The sequence below is a fragment of the Aethalodelphis obliquidens genome, unplaced genomic scaffold, assembly GCF_003676395.1.
Source record: "Aethalodelphis obliquidens isolate GAN/ISIS:26980383/991018 unplaced genomic scaffold, ASM367639v1 scaffold7, whole genome shotgun sequence".
Lineage (NCBI taxonomy): Eukaryota > Metazoa > Chordata > Mammalia > Artiodactyla > Delphinidae > Aethalodelphis > Aethalodelphis obliquidens.
This window is the reverse complement of record NW_020837951.1, coordinates 47,447,013-47,465,441: the sequence shown is the minus strand read 5'-3', so window position 1 is coordinate 47,465,441 and position 18,429 is coordinate 47,447,013. Positions and strand designations below refer to the sequence as shown.

The window sequence follows — 18,429 nt, the reverse complement described above, 5'->3', positions numbered from 1 at the left end:
GCTATTTTGGATAGAATGGAGGCTTGTCTGAAAAGGTGACTTGGCTTCCTTGAATCAACTCAGTTAAGATCTTTTCTTTGATAACTCATACACTTTAGCTTTAGTTCCAAAATCTCTAGCATGAGAACAAAAGACAAATCTGTGCTTAAACAGAGAGAACCTCCTTTCAAGCCACTAAATGATAGTAAGGAGAAATGATATGCTTAAAAGTACAAAAGTGTAAGTCTGCAAAGCTTACTATGTCAAAGGGGATGGCTAGATTGAGAAATTCGTTTTATTCATTTTACTCCTTTCTGTTCCAACACAAACTCCTTAACCTACTAATCATATATTATTAACCGTAATTAATGTACAAAACCCATAATATTCTGGATCCCTTAGGATTTTCCCCTATTACGCTCTTAATGGCATTGCAGAGGACTTCTATAGCAACTAATTAGTTTACAGCTTGGTGGTGTTTTACAATAAAAACATAGATGCTAGCAAGCAAATCAAATAGCCTACTTAAAAATCTATGCCTCTAGACATATATGCACTACCAAACGTAAAATAGATAGCTAGTGGGAAGCAGCCGCATAGCACAGGGAGATCAGCTCGGCGCTCTGTGACCACCTAGAGGGGTGGGATAGGGAGGGTGGGAGGGAGGGAGACGCAAGAGGGAAGAGATATGGGAACATATGTATATGTATAACTGATTCACTTTGTTATAAAGCAGAAACTAACACACCATTGTAAAGCAATAATACTCCAATAAAGATGTAAAAAAAAAAAAATCTATGCCTCCTGATGTTTTTCCAAGAATACATCACAAAACGGTCCTCTGCCATAGAAAAGGCTTTAAAGATACAGTAAAGTAAAAACTGGATCCATTGACCAACTAGGAATCTTCATTTCGAAAATTCCTCCTTGGCAAAGAAGAATAGCATTTTGAAATAAAACTAAAGGCCAGTGTAAAATAAAAATAATGGAATTGAATTGGCCACCATTTTTACTGCAGCCCATACCCAACTAATACAGCCTTTTTTCTTTAATTTACATATTAGAAGAGGCAGCTTTAGCCTAATTGTAAAGAGCAGAGCACTGAAGCCAAACTAACAGGGTTCGAGTCCCACCTTAGCTATTTTTAGTAAGTTACTCACTTATAAAGCAGGATGATGACAGCACCTACCTCACTGGGCTTTGCAAGGATTAACTGAATAATAAAGTAGTTTAGAACAGGGCCTGATACATCATAAGCATTTAATAAATGTTTGCCATTAAAAATCCATGAAGTTCCTTTCCTAGTGGCTTCCACGGTCTAACAGGAGTTCTACACATAGCATAGCATATAGTAAAGACGTTCAATATTTCCCAACAACAAACACAGGCGAGAGGAGCCAAGCATAGGCTGCCCTTTGCCAGAAGCTAGTTAAGCCCTTTGGCCAACACTCATTACCTGTCCCCCAAAGCCAACTATGTTTGCCCCATCCCCCTGACCTGTCCTAGCCCAATATCCAGACACAGCGTATAGCTTTAAGGGAATTGATGTTTGATAAATTCTGACATTAGCTCCAATGTAAGGCCTTTAGAACACTAGTTTTTCTCTACCTGGTTTTCCTGCGAGTAAAATGACACCTCCAAACTGTGTCTCAGAACTGAGGTACAGATTAATTAGGTAATAGTTCCCTAAAAGTTCTGAAGAATCTTTCTAGTACTAAGTACTATTTTAATGACTGTGATTATTTTGGAAGAAAACATGCCAAAAGTCTACCCCCAAACCCTTTCAACATCTGAAACATTGTTAATTATACACCTGTGGTTAGGTTTTGAGTCAGCTTTGGCATCTATCATCTCATTTTCTAGGACTCTTTTCAATAGGTAATTTCCTTTTTCCAGTGGCTATTTCTGAAAACTAACATCACATATTGAGGGAAAACTGACTCAATATCCATAGTGTTTATGGTTTGGCAGTTCTCTCAAGAAAGAAAAAAAAAGATTACCAGCTTATATAAGGCCTTATACAGGAAGGATAAACAAGATAGGTTCCTTCATTATAAAATTGATAATGAAATCTATAAAGTGTTTAATAGTTAACGCTCCAGAATTCCAGAGAATACACACAATAGTAATAGCAATAATAACAACAAGAATAATAGTTTTAATAATAATAAGGTCGGAAAAGTGTCACAGTGGGAACCAATCGATACAGGATTATTACAGAAACTTTTGTAAGGGGGTTAGGTTTTCATTTATTGTTTAAATTTAACACTCCTCTGATAAAGCAATGCTTACCTGTTCCTGGGTAACGTCCGAGGCTTCTGGTCTATTCCTCCAGTGCCTACATACTTGTTCTGACCACCCTGAAATCCGTAATTCCTGCTCTCCCCAATAAAGAGAGATTCAGATACCTCTTGGCTGGAACCTTCATCACTTGGGAAGCTTCCGTCACTGTTAAAATGAGGATAATCATTAACCACACATCTCTAGGAAATTTAAATTGACCCTCAAATGAAGGCAAGCTATAACTTTAAAAACCTAAAAATTTTCAAAGTAGCCAGTAGCTTTTTCTGATACGTATTAGTGAGTCACCAAAAGGTGCCTCAAAATTGAACATACCTCTTATAAATTAATATGTGCTTGGCAAATTAGATTTAAACAAATGAGATTTAATTTACAGGAATAACTAATTATTTCAGTCCCAAGCAATAATACTGCAAATGAGGAGAATAAACTTGCCCTGGACAATAATTAGAGGACAAGCATGTTTAAGACGGCAATGAGAATAACTGTTATCTGGAGAAAAATATATAACATAAAAAGTTTCGTTCTTAAAGACCACTGTGAAATTAGACCAACTTCTAAGAAAGAAAATATTTAATCTGCTCCCAACTTTTACTCCCTTCCTCTATATTCCCCTACTTTTTAAGATCTTTAATCTAAAGATCAAGTGTTTTCTTTTAAGCAAAAAATATGGTGGGCCTACCCTTCTGTGTAATTCCAGCTAGATTCATCTCCTACTCTGGTATAAATTCAATCAATCAATAAAAATGTATTTTTGGCCCTCAAGTGGCATCAGGAAGTGAGTGCTAAGTTTTTTAATGTTAATAAATGATATAACATTCCTGTGTTATCAAAAAATATATATCAAGGTTATTCTACCTTACAGCTTTAAAATAATCAGGTAAGTATTTTTAAAAGTAATTACAAACCTGGCAAAGGTCAGTCCTATTCCATTATCTGCAAATCTATAAGAAAAAAGAGAATGAGGGAACATTTTAATTTATCACATCATATAAGAAGAGGTAATTTGCTCAAAATATTTAATTGTCATAAAATCCAGGAGGTTCCAGTAATGTTTACTGTCCAAGACTACACAAAAATTTCACTTTCCAATAATGAAAAGCATAGGCTCCACAGTGAAGGCACCTGGTTCCAATCTCAGCTTTGCCTATTACTAGCTGTGTGACCTTGGGCAAGTTATTCAACTTGTTTGCCCCTCAGTTTTCTCACCTAAAGGTTGAAATAATAATATAAGCTTCCTCATAGGATACTTGAAAGCATTAAAATGCTAATTAGTGTCAACCATTTAGAACAGTGTCTGGCACAGAGTAAGCAGCAGGTATTAGCTGTAATTATAATTTTTATCATTATACTTGGCCCCCATATCTTTGGGTTCTGCACCCACAGATTCAACCAACTGTGGATCAGAAATATTACACAAAAAATTCTGGAAAATTCCAAAAAGCAAAACTTACATTTGTCCAGTGCTGGCAACTATTTACATAGCGTTTACATTGCATTTACAACTATTTAGATAGCATTTACATTGTCTTGGATATAATAAGTAATAGAGATGATTTAAAGTATACAGGAGGATGTGTGTAGGTTATACATACATATGTATATGTATATGTATATGTTATATGTAGGTTATATGTATATAGTATGCAAATACTATGCCATTTTACATAAGGAACTTGAGCATCAGGATTTTGGTACCCATGGGGAGTCCCGGAACCAATCCCCCACGGATACCAAGGAACGACTAATTTTTAACAGTTAGATCATGGTATTCTCTTCAAAACTTTTCAACATTAATACCCAAGCTATTTCTACAGATTTTATACAATATCCATTTTTTTTGCATGATAAAAGTCAGAGATGATGGTAAAATGCCAAGCAGCTAATGTCAGTACCAGCCAGAAAAAAACATTTTTCTAGACTCCTGAACACCAAATCTTACCTCAACATACATCAGACTTCTCCTAAAATTATACAAATGGAAAAGAAGTGAGATGCTTACTGCCTCAAGTCATGTTAACATAAGTCAACAGACTTATTAAGGGAGAATTCAAAACTTTTGTTTTGAATGGCAGTGGAAGAGCATCAGGAAACTGAGTTTCCAAAAGGAAGGAAAAAAATGCAGGTAGTTTCAAAATCTTTATTTAGCGCTCTGACATAGACCATGTTTGTTACATAAAGTTAAAGTCCCAGTTTCTGTTTAATCTCATCAAAAAGCTCTCATGTCACCAGACAAGTTCAGTTCCAATAAAAGCAGCAGAATGAGACGATTCCAAACATTTGCAGTCAGTTAATGCTGGCATATTTCCTCAGAGCTTTTCTATTAGTAATGATACCATGATTCCAGAAACCCCACTGTACTTTCAGTCTACTGGGTTTTTTAAAAAGCCTTAAAAAATAAATACATCAGTGTCATCAGATAATAATTTCACAGACAATACCCACGCTGAATTCTGAACGACAATGTCTCCTCCTCTGACCCAAGCTCCGTTATCATTATTTTTAAAAGCAATGAGCCTGTCAATTAAAGCAGCAACACGTGGCTTTTCAGGGTCTGCATCCTGATGAGGCCGAAACCTTGGGAGAAAAAAAAAAAAAAAGGACTTTTAAAAAGAGTAATGAAAAGGCAATGTAAATAAGCTACTTACGATTATAAACTTAAGTGTCAAAAAGTAGAATTTAACTTTGAACAAAACTAAACTAAAAAAAAAACTCCTTAAGACACAACTTAATTATTTGCATTTCAAATATTGAAAAAAAATACAAATTTGCAGAGAACTGCTTTCATATTTCATAGTTTATTTTTAATCAATTTATATTATAAAAGGGACATTACAGAACACTCTAAGCACTGAAACCATTTCAAAAATAAACAGAAAAACCTCAGACCAGGAAATATAGTATGTTTTCACAAATTCTCAAGCTACATGATATTAATATAAACTTACTGAGTAAATTAATCATATATTTCAACATACATATATGTGAAGCAGAGTATTATTTGAGTTGTGTGCTGGTGAAATGCCTTAGATAGAGAGAAAACTGGATTCAATATCTTTAAAAAGCCTAAATTTTAAATAGATTATACTTATGGAATATTACTCAGCCATAAAAAAGAATGAAATTCTGCCATTTGCAACGTGGATGGTCCTGAAGGGTATTCTACTTAGTGAAATAAGTCAGACAGAGAAAGACAAATACTCTATATTATCACTTATAAGTGTAACCTAAAAAATAAAACAAACAAATGAATATAACAAAACAGAAACAGACTCACAGACACAGAGAACAAACTACTAGTTACCAGTGAGGAGAGAGTAGATGGGGGGGCAACATAAGCGTATGGGATTAAGACATACAAACTACTATGTATGAAATAAATAAGCAACAAGGATATATTGTACAGCACAGGGAAATCTAGCTATTCTTTTATATAACTTTAAATGGAGTATAATCTATAAAAATATTGAATCACTATGTTGTACACCTGAAACTAATATTGTAAATCTACTATAATAAAAAATACAAAGAAAAAATGTATCAGCACTTAAAAAAAGATTGTATTTCATTGACTTATTAATTATAAAGACTAAATGTTACTTTTTCTTTCTTATCCTTGTAAAATATTTACAAGGACCTTATTGAAAAGGCAAAAAAAAATTGGTATCAAAAACTGTTAACCAGGGGCTTCCCTGGTGGCGCAGTTGTTGAGACTCCCCCTGCTGATGCAGGGGACACAGGTTTGTGCCCCGGTCCGGGAAGATCCCACATGCCGCGGAGCAGATGGGCCCGTGAGCCATGGCCGCTGAGCCTGCGAGTCCGGAGCCTGTGCGCCACAACAGGAGAGGCCACAACAGTGGGAGGCCTGCGTACCACAAAAACAAAACAAAACAAAACAAAACAAAAAAAACTGTTAACCAGGGAGATTGGTTCAAGATGGCAGAATAGAAGGACGTGCGCTCACTCCCTCCTGCGAGAGCAACGGAATCACAACTAACTGCTGAACAATCAATGACAGGAAGACAATGGCACTCACCAAAAAAGATACCCCACATCCAAAAACAAACTAGAGGCCACAATGATACGGCAGGAAGGGCTCAATCTCAAGAAAATCAAATCCTATAACTGCTGGGTGGTTGACTCAAAAACTGGAGTACACTTATACCACAGAAGTCCACCCACTGGAGTGAAGGTTCTGAGTCCCACGTCAGGCTTCCCAAGCTGGAGGGCTGGCAACGGGAGGAGGAATTCCTAGAGAATCAGACTTTGAAGCCTAGCGGGATTTGACTGCAGGACTTTGACAGGACTGGGAGAAACAGAGACTCCACTCTTGGCGGGCACACACAAAGTAGTGTGCGCATCAGGACCCAGGGGAAGGAGCAGTGACCCCATAGGAGATTGAACCAGACCTACCTGCTAGGGTTGGAGGGTCTCCTGCAGAGGCAGGGGGTGGCTGTGGCTCACCGTGGGGACAAGGACACTGGCAGCAAAAGTTCTGGGAAGTACTCCTTGGCGTGAGCCCTCCCAGAGTCTGCCATTAGCCCCAGCAAAGTCCGGGTAGGGTTTAGTGTTGGGCTGCCTCCGGCCAAACAATGAACAGGGAGGGAACCCAGCTCCACCCATCAGCAGACAAGCAGATTAAAGTTTTACTGAGCTGTGCCCACCAGAGCAACACCCAGCTCTACCCACCACCAGTCCCTCACATCAGGAAACTTGCACAAGCCTCTTAGATAGCGTCATCCACCAGAGGGCAGACAGCAGAAGCAAGAAGAACTACAATTCTGCAGCCTGTGGAACGAAAACCACATTCACAGTAACAGGGACAAAATGAAAAGGCAGAGGACTGTGTAACAGATGAAGGAACAAGATAAAACCCCAGAAAACAACTAAATGAAGTGGAGATATGCAACGTTCTAGAAAAAGAATTCAGAATAATGATAGTGAAGATGATCCAGGACCTCAGAAAAAGAATGGAGGCAAAGATATAGAAGATGCAAGAAATGTTTAACAAAGACCTAGAAGAATTAAAGAACAAACAACTAGAAGAATTAAAGAACAAACAAACAGAGATGAACAATACAATAACTGAAATGGAAAATACACTGGAAGGAATCAGTAGCAGAATAACTGAGGCAGAAGAACGCATAAGTGACCTGGAAGACAGAATGGTGGAATTCACTGCCATGGAACAGAATAAAGAAGAAAGAATGAAAAGAAATGAAGACAGCCTAAGAGACCTCTGGGACAACATTAAACACAACAACATTCACATAATACGGGTCCCAACACAGGAAGACAGAGAGAAAGGACGTGGGAAAATATTTGAAGAGATTATACTTGAAAACTTCCATAACACGAGAAAGGAAATAGCCACCCAAGTCCAGGAAGCGCAGAGAACACCACGCAGGATAAACCCAAGGAGAAACACAATGAGACACACAGTAATCAAATTCACAAAAATTAAAGAAAAAGAAAAATTATTGAAAGCAACAAGGGAGAAACAACAAATAACATACAAGGGAACTCCCATAAGGTTAACAGCTGATTTCTCAGCAGAAACTCTACAAGCCAGAAGGGAGTGGCATGATATATTTAAAGTGATGAAAGGGAAGAAACTACAACCAAGATTACTCAACCTGGCGAGGATCTCATTCAGATTTGACCGAGAAATCAAAAGCTTTACAGACAAGCAAAAGCTAAGAGAATTCAGCAACACCAAACCAGCTCTACAACAAATGCTAAAGGAACTTCTCTAAGTGGGAAACACAAGAGAAGAAAAGAACCTACAAAAACAAACCCAAAACAATTAAGAAAATGCTAATAGGAACATACATATCGATAATTACCTTAAACGTGAATGGATTACACGTTCCAACCAAAAGACACAGGCTCGCTGAATGGATACAAAAACAAGACCCATATATATGCTGTCTACAAGAGACCCACTTCAGACCTAGGGACACATACGACTGAAAGTGAGGAGACGGAAAAAGAAATCCATGCAAATGGAAATCAAAAGAAAGCTGGAGTAGCAATACTCATATCAGATAAAATAGACTTTAAAATAAAGAATGTTACAAGAGACAAGGAAGGACACTACATAATGATCAAGGAGTCAATCCAAGAAGAAGATATAAGAATTATAAATATATATGCACCCAACATAGGAGCACCTCAATACATAAGGCAACTGCTAACAGCTATAAAAGAGGAAATGGACAGTAACACAATAATAGTGGGGACATTAACACCTCACTTACACCAATGGATGGATCATCCAAACAGAAAATTAATAAGGAGATAGAAACTTTAAGTGACACAACAGATCAGATAGATTTAATTGATATTTATAGGATATTCCATCCAAAAACAGCAGCTTACACTTTCTTCTCAAGTGCACATGGAACATTCTCCAGGACAGATCACACCTTGGGTAACAAATCAAGCCTCAGTAAATTTAAGAAAATTGAAATCATATCAAGCACCTTTTCTGACCACAACACTATGAAATTAGAAATCAATTACAGGGGAAAAAAATGTAAAAAACACAAACACATGGAGGATAAACAGTATGTTACTATATAACCAAGAGATCACTGAAGAAATCAAAGAGGAAATCAAAAAATACCTAGAGACAAACTACAATGAAAACACGATGATCCAAAACTTATGGGATGCAGCAGTTCTAAGAGGGAAATTTATAGCAATACAAGCCTACCTCAAGAAACAAGAAAAATCTCAAATAAACAACCTAACCTTACACCTAAAGGAACTAGAGAGAGATGAACAAACAAAACCCAAAGTTTGTAGAAGGAAAGAAATCATAAAGATCAGAGCAGAAATAAACGAAGTAGAAAAAAAGAAAACAATAGCAAGGATCAATAAAACTAGAACGTGGTTCTTTGAGAAGATAAACAAACTTGATAAACCATTAGCCAGACTCATCAAGAAAAAGAGGGAGAGGGCTCAAGTCAAAAAAATTAGAAATGAAAAAGGAGAAGTTACAACAGACATCACAGAAATACAAAGCATCCTAAGAGACTACTATAAGCAACTCTATGCCAATAAAATGGACAACCTCAAAGAAATGGACAAATTCTTAGAAAAGCATAACCTTCCAAGACTGAACCAGGAAGAAATAGAAAATATGAACAGACCAATCACAAGTAATGAAATTGAAACTGTGATTAAAAATCTTCCAAAAATTCCAACAAACAAAAGTCCAGGACCAGATGGCTTCACAGGTGAATTCTATCAAACATTTACAGAATAGATAACACCAATTCTTCTCAAACTCTTTCAAGAAATTGCAGAGGAAGGAACACTCCCAAACTCATTCTATGAGGCCACCATCACCCTGATACCAAAAACAGACAAATATACTACAAGAAAACAAAATGACAGACCAATATCACCGATGAATATAGATGCAAAAATCCTCAACAAAATACTAGCAAAGAGAATCCAATAACACATTAAAAGGATCATGCACCATATCAACTGAGATTTATCCCAGGGATGCAAGGATTCTTCAATATATGCAAATCAATCAATGTGATACACCATGTTAACAAACTGAAGAATAAAAACCATATGATCATCTCAATAGATGCTGAAAAAGCATTTGACAAAATTCAATACCCATTTATGATAAAAACTCTCCAGAAAGTGGGCATAGAGGGAATCTATCTCAACATAATAAAGGCCATATACGACACAGCCACGACAAACATCATTCTCAATGGTGAAAAACTGAAAGCATCTCCTCTGTGATCAGGAACAAGACAAGGATGTCCACTCTCACAACTATTATTCAACATAGCACAGTAATTAGAGAAGAAAAATAAATAAAAGGAATATAAATTGGAAAAGAAGAAGTAAAACTGTCACTGTTTGCAGATGACATGATACTATACATAGAGAATCCTAAAGATGCTACCAGAAAACTACTAGAGCTAATCAATGAATTTGGTAAAGTAGCAGGATACAAATTTAATGCAGAAATCTCTTGCATTCCTACACACTAATGATGAAAAATCTGAAAGAGAAATTAAGGAAACACTCCCATTTACCATTGCAACAAAAAGAATAAAATACTGAGGAGTAAACCTACCTAGGGAGACAAAAGACCTATATGCAGAAAACTATAAGACACTGATGAAAAAAATTAAAGACGATACAAACTGATGAAGAGATATACCATGTTCTTGGATTGGAAGAATCAATATTGTGAAAATGACTATACTACCCAAAGCAATCAACAGATTCAATGCAATCCCCATCAAATTATCAATGGCATGTTTTACTGAACTAGAACAAAAAATCTTAAAATTTGTATGGAGACACAAAAGACCCTGAATAGCCAAAGCAGTTTTGAGGGAAAAAAATGGAGCTGGAGGAATCAGACTCCCTTATTTCATACTATACTACAAAGCTACAGTAATCAAGACAATATGGTACTGGCACAAAAACAGAAATACAGATCAATGGAACAGAATAGAAAGCCCAGAGATAAACCCATGCACCTATGGTCAACTAATCTATGACAAAGGAGTCAAGGATATACAATGGAAAAAAGACAGTCTCTTCAATAAGTGGTGCTGGGAAAACTGGACAGCTACATGTAAAAGAATGAAATTAGAATACTCCCTAACACCATACACAAAAATAAACTCAAAATGGATTAGAGACCTAAATGTAAGACTAGACACTGTAAAACTCGTAGAGAAAAACACAGGAAGAACACTCTTTGACATAAATCACAGCAATATCTTTTTTGATCCACCTCCTAGAGTAATGGAAATAAAAACAAAAATAAACAAATGGGACCTAATCAAACTTAAAAGCTTTTGCAAAGCAAAGGAAACTACAAACAAGATGAAAAGACAACCCTTAAAATGGGAGAAAATATTTGCAAACGAATCACCAAAGGATTAATCTCCAAAATATATAAACAGCTCATGCAGCTCAATATTAAAAAAACAAACAACCCAATCAAAAAATGGGCAGAAGACGTAAATAGACATTTCTCCAAAGAAGACACACAGATGGCCAAGAAGCACATGAAAAACTGTTCAACATCACTATTAGAGAAATGCAAATCAAAACTACAATGAGGTATCACCTCACACCATTTAGAATGGGTATCATCAGAAAATCTACAAACAACAAATGCTGGAGACGGTGTGGAGAAAAGGGAACACTCTTGCACTGCTGGTGGGAATGTAAATTGATACAGCCACTATGGAGAACAGTATGGAGATTTCTTAAAAAACTAAAAATAGAATTACCATATGACCCAGCAATCCCGCTACTGGACATACACCCAGAGAAAACCATAATTCAAAAAGACACATGCACCCCAATGTTCATCACAGCACTATTTACAATAGCCAGGTCATGGAAGCAACCTAAAAGCCATCAACAGACAAATAGATAAAGAAGTTGTGGTACATATATACAATGGAATATTACTCAGCCATAAAAAGGAACGAAAGTGGGTCATTTGTAGAGAGGTGGATGCATCTAGAGACTGTCATACAGAGTGAAGTAAGTCAGAAAGAGAAAAACAAATATTGTATATTAAAGCATACATGTGGAACCTAGAAAAATGGTGCAGATGAACCGGTTTGCAGGGTAGAAACTGATACACAGACGTAGAGAACAAACGTATGGACATCAAGGGGGGAAAGCGGTGGGGGTGTGTGTGTGTGATGAATTGGGAGATTGGGATTGACATGTATACACTGATGTGTATAAAATGGATAACTAATAAGAACCTGCTGTATAAAAAAATAAAATAAAATTCAAAATTTTTTTCTTAAAAAAAAAAACAGAAAACCCTGTTTACCGGGAATTCCCTGGTGGTTCAGTGGTTAGCACTCCGCACTTCCACTGCAGGGGGCACGGGTTCAATCCCTGGTCGGGGAAGTAAGATCCCACATGCTATGCAGCATGGCACCCCCCCACCAAAAAAAACAACAAAAAAACCTCTGTCAACTGTAACAACTCAAATAATTCCATAAGGCCACCTAATTTTTAAAAAGATCATTTCCATCATAATCTTACAGAGCTGGGCAGGTTGGGAGAGAAAAAACTACACAGCTTTACAAAAACCATTTCAGCCAGTTGAGATTTTCAATCATACGTGAAAGAAACATCATTTGCACAAACATCACTATGCAAGTTGCTGGCACATGGTAGGTGCTCATCAAATATGTATGATTTGAGAAGCAGCTATGCCCAGAAGACAGCAAGTGCAAAGGTTCTTAGGCATGAGTGAGCTTGGCGTATTCAAGGGACAACAAGCAGATTGGCTGGTAAGTAAGAACCAAGAGGGAGAGGATAGACAGGAAGGCATGTGCCAGGCAAGGGTGTGGTTCTTTATTCTAAATGCAAAGGTAAAAGTAGAATGGTGGTTGCCAGGGGCTGGAGGGAGGAGGAAATGGCGAAGTGATAGTCAAAGGGGCACAAAAGGTTTAGTTATGTAAGATAAATAAAGTCTAGAGATCTACTCTACAGCATAGTGCCTATAGCTAAAAATACTGTATTGTATACTTAAAATTTGCTGAGAGTAGATCTTCAGGTAAGTGATCTTTCCACAGAAAATTTATTTTTTAATTAAAAAAATAATGACCATAAAGGAGGTAGAAGGAAACTTTGGCAGGTGATGGATAAGTCTATGCCCTTGAGAGTTCATGGGTGTGTACTTATCTCCAAACTTACCGAGTTCTATACATTATATATGCACAGCTTTTTACATGTCAATCATACCTCAATAAAGCAGGTGGATAAATAAATAAGTGTGATGGAAAGTCATCAGAAACATGGAGTCAGGGCAGTGATATAACCGTATTTCACTTTTTAACTGGTCACTAGCTGCTACTTGGTGAAAGGATAATGGAGAACGGATGGTAAGGAGACCAATCTAGAAAGCGCTACATCCACCCTTAGATTGTGTACATAAGGGCTTACACTAAATGGCTCTGACCTAAGGGGTAAAAAGTCTGACTCTGAGCCATCACCCACTCTTCTGGCATTGTAGTTGCTGCCAAACAGCTTTGCAGTCATCACATAATATCAAGCAGATGGAAGAGTTCTGGTAAAGAAACTACACAATGTTCTAAAAGAAAGCCAAAAAGGAAAAAAAAAAAAAGTACAGTAAAGCAACATCTGATTTTCTGCTGTAGCCGTCTCATTTTTTCTGAAATTTCTATCCATATAAATCACTGACCACTTGCTCAGATAACCTTTATTTTTCATCCTCTTTCCCACTTGGTATGTAGAAAATGCAGTTAATTTTCTATCACCTTCATGTATAAGCCTTCAGCACACTTCCCAACTCTCCCTTAATTGTCCTCTGCTTTAAATGCACTTGTTGGTTCTCATGCTCTTTTACCCTTTTAGATGAAATTTCCCAATCTTAAACTGGGAGCTTTCTGGATTTAAAATATCCCGTCTTTGGATTCCTGTAATTTCATATCTTGAAGACACAAGGAAAGGCTCATATGATTAACTATTAGGTCAACTTCCCCTTTGTTGAACAGACTAAATATCTTCTGGATCCCATGAGTCTGATGTTTAATTCATGGGCTGGCTTATTACTCATTTGTGTTTAAGTTTTATCATTTTTACTCATGTCTGAACTGCATGAATGCATGAGGGCATATCTTATACATCAGTTTATACAAAATTAAATGTATATACTAGCTGTCAAATGTCTTGTTACTCCTCTCCTATAATCAGTTCTTTTCAATAACAACTTCCAAATGGAGTCTAATTCCTTACCAATATGTATGTATTTATAAACCAGTAACAAAAGTAACAGAGAGCAGAGGAAAGAATACCATTATCATAATATCATACACTCACACACGGTAAAGAACTTCTTAGGCCACTATGAACAAGTTGTTTTATTGTCAAGTATAATGAAAATATCAATAGATTCTGAAATATATTTTCTCATCCATCCATTTATACACACACATGTAATTTTTTAAGGCAGATAAGAGAGTCAATTGTGCTGTGTATAAAGATTTTTCTGTTAATACTAACTTAGCAAAGTACACATTATTAGTTCTACCAGTTATAACAAACTCTTTTAAAAAGCAGCAGCAATCTTCTAGCAAAGATTTGTTTTGTCAGTTAATATTCTCTTTTTGGTTCATAATTTGTTGTCATCTGTATGCTCCTTTTTCATCTCAAGTTTATCTCCTCTTTTTCCATGTCATACCTTGCCCAGCTATTAGGTGTCCAGTACCTTCCTTGTGTTTTATTTAAACAATGCCCACAATTTCTCCACTTGTCAAATGTTTTCTGATCATTGCTTTAATATATTTCAGGCTCATCTTGACCTTTAACAATGACTAATTCTACTAACTTATTTGCCCAGTTTTCTCCTGACCTTTATTACTGTGTCACAAGGATTCTGCTTTACCAACCTCCATTGTGACTCCTACTTTATTCCCTTGTGAACAATAGCGCCTGTCATCCTTTTCGTAAATAACTGTCAACAGAGCCTATTAAATCTAGAACCCTTTCAGATCCTTTAGTTGGTCAATCAACTTGAAGTATAGAAAAATAACATGTACACAACTTCTACTGAATATGACCTTAAGTTGCCATCTTTTCCAGAAAATTTTGTTTCCATTGGAGATATTTTATTTATTTTGGCTCCTACACAGCATGTAAAAAAAAAAACTTTGTTGAAATGCTGATCCATATCCTAACCACATTTTGTGGTTATAAAGGAGAGTAACACATAGCCCAGCTATGATATGCATCTGAGACTACGAAGAACTGAACCAGAACTAGCTTAATCATCAAGTTTGAGACTTTTCCCTTTGAAACAGATTTAACGCGACATTCCACTTTGACCACTAACAATAAATTATATATGCCTTGGTTTTCAGGGATTATATTAAAACATCTTAGCTTAACTTGTTTTTCAATGAATCATGTTCTACTTTTGGCCAAATTTTGAACCCTTTTTCAACATATCTCTCTTCTTTTTCTTTCTCTTTCTACAACTCTCTCTAACATCAATTTACAACTGTCAAAAAGAGAAAAAGCATCAATTTCTTTGGCATCTCAATAAGATGAAAAGCCCAGCCACAGGACCTAGAACAGCAAAATAAATGTTTTTCCAAAACCCTCCTACAAACCCTGAAAACTTCATTTTAAACATGTTACTGGAGAAAGAGCGCAACAGCTTAACTCAGAAAGTTTTACTTTGGCAAGATATGGCTTGAGTGTGATTTAAAAGGACCAGTTCTACCTTGCACTGTTATCCAAACAGAGGTACTCCCTTGGGTCAGCAGCACTAGCATTGGTTGTTTTGACACCTTTGTCAATAAATAAGCCAGCCTGGAAAATATAATAATGGACTGAAATGAATATGAATCCCAAGTTATAACTATATATATAATGATTCATGAAATAAGTTTTAGCTTATCACATCTACCAAAAAAGGAGGGAGAAGGGAATAAACAGCAAAGCAAAGGTATTACAAAAAGAGCTACTTTACTGTATTTTTTTTAATACTTTTACTCATTCAGTCATTCAGCAAACATTTATTTAGTGCCCACCTTAGGGTAGGCACCAAGCATTATACGTCAACCAGAAAACTATGGTCTTTGCTGTTACTGACACATAAACTAGCAGGATGACATGCAATGAAATAAACAATTACCATCCAATATTATAAGCATATAACAAAGGAAGTAGATGATGCTTTGGCAGCACATAAGAAAAGCACCAAGATAAGAACTTTTGTGAAGGTAAGAGAGAGAGAATTCAGGGAATGTCTCCAAAAAGAAGTGACATCCTAAAGCTGAAACTTAAAGGAACTAACCACACAGAACAGGTCAGAGATGAAGGGCAGGGAGTGGGTGGGAAACAGTTGAAGAACCCAGCGGAACGTACTCAAGGGAATCATTTGTACAAAACATCTGGGGATGAGAGAAAGCATGGCACATCTGAGGGAAAAAAATCTTAGCTGGACTAACAGGAAATGTATATAGGGAGGAAAGGTAAGGAAGAAGACTAAAGAGAAGCAAATGCCAGATGGTGCAGAGTTGATACGCTGAAGAGTCAAGACAATGGGACATTTAATAAAGGCAATGGAATCAAGTGCATTTTAAGAAAGAATACTGTGGCTACAAGATGGATAATGAATTAGAAAGGGGCAAAAAAGAGAGATAAGAGAAAAAATAGGAGCTGACTACAGTAATCCAGAAGAGAAATAAAGCTGATCTAGACTCGTGACAGTAGTAACAGGTAAAATAGAGTGAGAATTCTTTACTAGGTAGAATTGATACCATTTGTAATTAATAAAATGTCTAAGGATAAGGGAAAGGAAACAAACAATAAAGGTTCATATATTTCTAGTCTGGGCAATTAAGTGGCTAATGGTTTCATTCACTGAAACGAAGACACAGAAATGGGTCTGGGGACAAAAATAAGGATTTTCGTGTTGAACACATTTTATTTATGTGTCCCTGAGACACCCAGCAGGCTGGATGTCTGATATCACTCTGGATAGTCAGTCCCAAATTTAATAAGTTAAAACCTAATAATCCACTCATTATTTAGATCTAATACCTTTTATTTTAAATTGATACAGTAGATTACTACATGTCCTCATGGTATATGACATTTAAAAAATTAATTAGAATAAGGTGTTTTTTGTAATACCACTTATAATTAGAAAATTTTGAGGATTTCTGCTTTGAAGTGCTGCTTTCAACAGTTACTAGCCTTAATCAACTATTCAGTTCATAAAAACCACAATTCTTTCTAAGTTTTTTCCTCTCTCAAGTCTTCATCAAGTGATTCTAAGCTCTTCAAAGTACATCACACTTAGGTTTTTAAAGGATCCTCTGAGTATCATAAATGGAAAGTATTAATTCAACTTTGATGGGCACATCAGAGTAAAGAATCTGGGCATTGTATCACATGATGAAAATATCAAGATGCCTTGGGAGCATAAAATGAACCAGATGCATTTATCACCAGGGAGGTGGGGACAAGTGCCAAATATCATGAAAGTTAGAGTTCTTAAATGGCCTTTCGTCTCCTTGACCTATATATCATTTTAAATTGGGTCAAATATTCTTAAACAATATTTCACTATTTACATAACTAGTATTAAGTGTCCAATAGGACACCCTATTAGCACTGAGAGAAGAGAGAAAATATGCTTTTTAAGCTCCAGAAGCATATAATACACTAATGTGTACATCCTTAGAAACATGTAATGATATTAAAGATTGGAAAGAAGGCAAGGGGAGGGAAGGAAGAGGATGAGGATTCATAGGTCAAGTCCATTATTATAATTATTCAGATTGCATGTACATGTGTGCCATAGCATATATTCCTATGTGTGTATAAACAGAAAGCTGTCTATACATCCTGAATGTGGCAAGGTTAGGAGTCTGCTTATTTAATCACAAATTACTTTCTCTGATGACAAGTTCTACCTAATATTAACATTTCTCAGTTGTAATCACAGTAGTCCATCCTTTACCCTGCAAATCGTTATGTACTGATTGTTAAAATTTAGGAACCTACCTTAAAACTTGAATGGACCCTGTTGTTATAAAATATTCCCAATGGAGTGAGTTCTGGTTTTGCTAAGAGCTGCAATCCACTGGATTCCCCCGTAGGTTCCTTGTGGAATAAATACCATATTCCAGCATCCTATAATTAAAAGGGCAAGATTATTAAAAAGCCTCCTTTTATAAAGCCACTCTATGAAACACTCTCACATAACCTAAGCATTTCACAAACAAGTTTCATCTTTTTAACACTAATTATTCATTGGTTCAGGTTCAGAATTGACTCTAAGAGTTGTGCACTCATCTAGTACACTCAAAGCAGTATATCAGGCTTAAAAAAAAAGGCATATTTAACTTTGCTTGTAAGATGGGACAAAAGATAGAATTGGCTGATACCAAAATTTATTTTCGAAGTAACTTTCCCATCATTATCTACTTTAAAAACTCATGCAGCCAGGACATGGAAGCAACCTAAATGTCCATCAATAGAGGATTGGATAAAGAAGATGTGGTATGTACATACACACACACACACACACATACACACACACACACACACACACACACACACACACACACACACACACACACA

At 36.3% G+C, this 18,429-nt stretch overlaps 1 protein-coding gene across 5 annotated transcripts in view; it reads right to left on the bottom strand.

Moving 5' to 3' along the window:
* The window catches only part of CEMIP2 (cell migration inducing hyaluronidase 2), a 78,908-nt gene that overhangs the window by 22,573 nt on the left and 37,906 nt on the right, over nt 1–18,429 (bottom strand). For all 5 annotated transcript variants that reach the window (XM_027105704.1, XM_027105702.1, XM_027105705.1 and 2 more), the window contains 5 exons: nt 17,851–17,979; nt 15,557–15,645; nt 4,726–4,857; nt 3,189–3,224; nt 2,272–2,427 (listed from right to left, as the gene is read on the bottom strand). In XM_027105704.1, the coding sequence (XP_026961505.1) occupies nt 2,272–2,427; nt 3,189–3,224; nt 4,726–4,857; nt 15,557–15,645; nt 17,851–17,979 (542 nt within the window). The remainder of the gene's footprint in view (nt 1–2,271; nt 2,428–3,188; nt 3,225–4,725; nt 4,858–15,556; nt 15,646–17,850; nt 17,980–18,429) is intronic.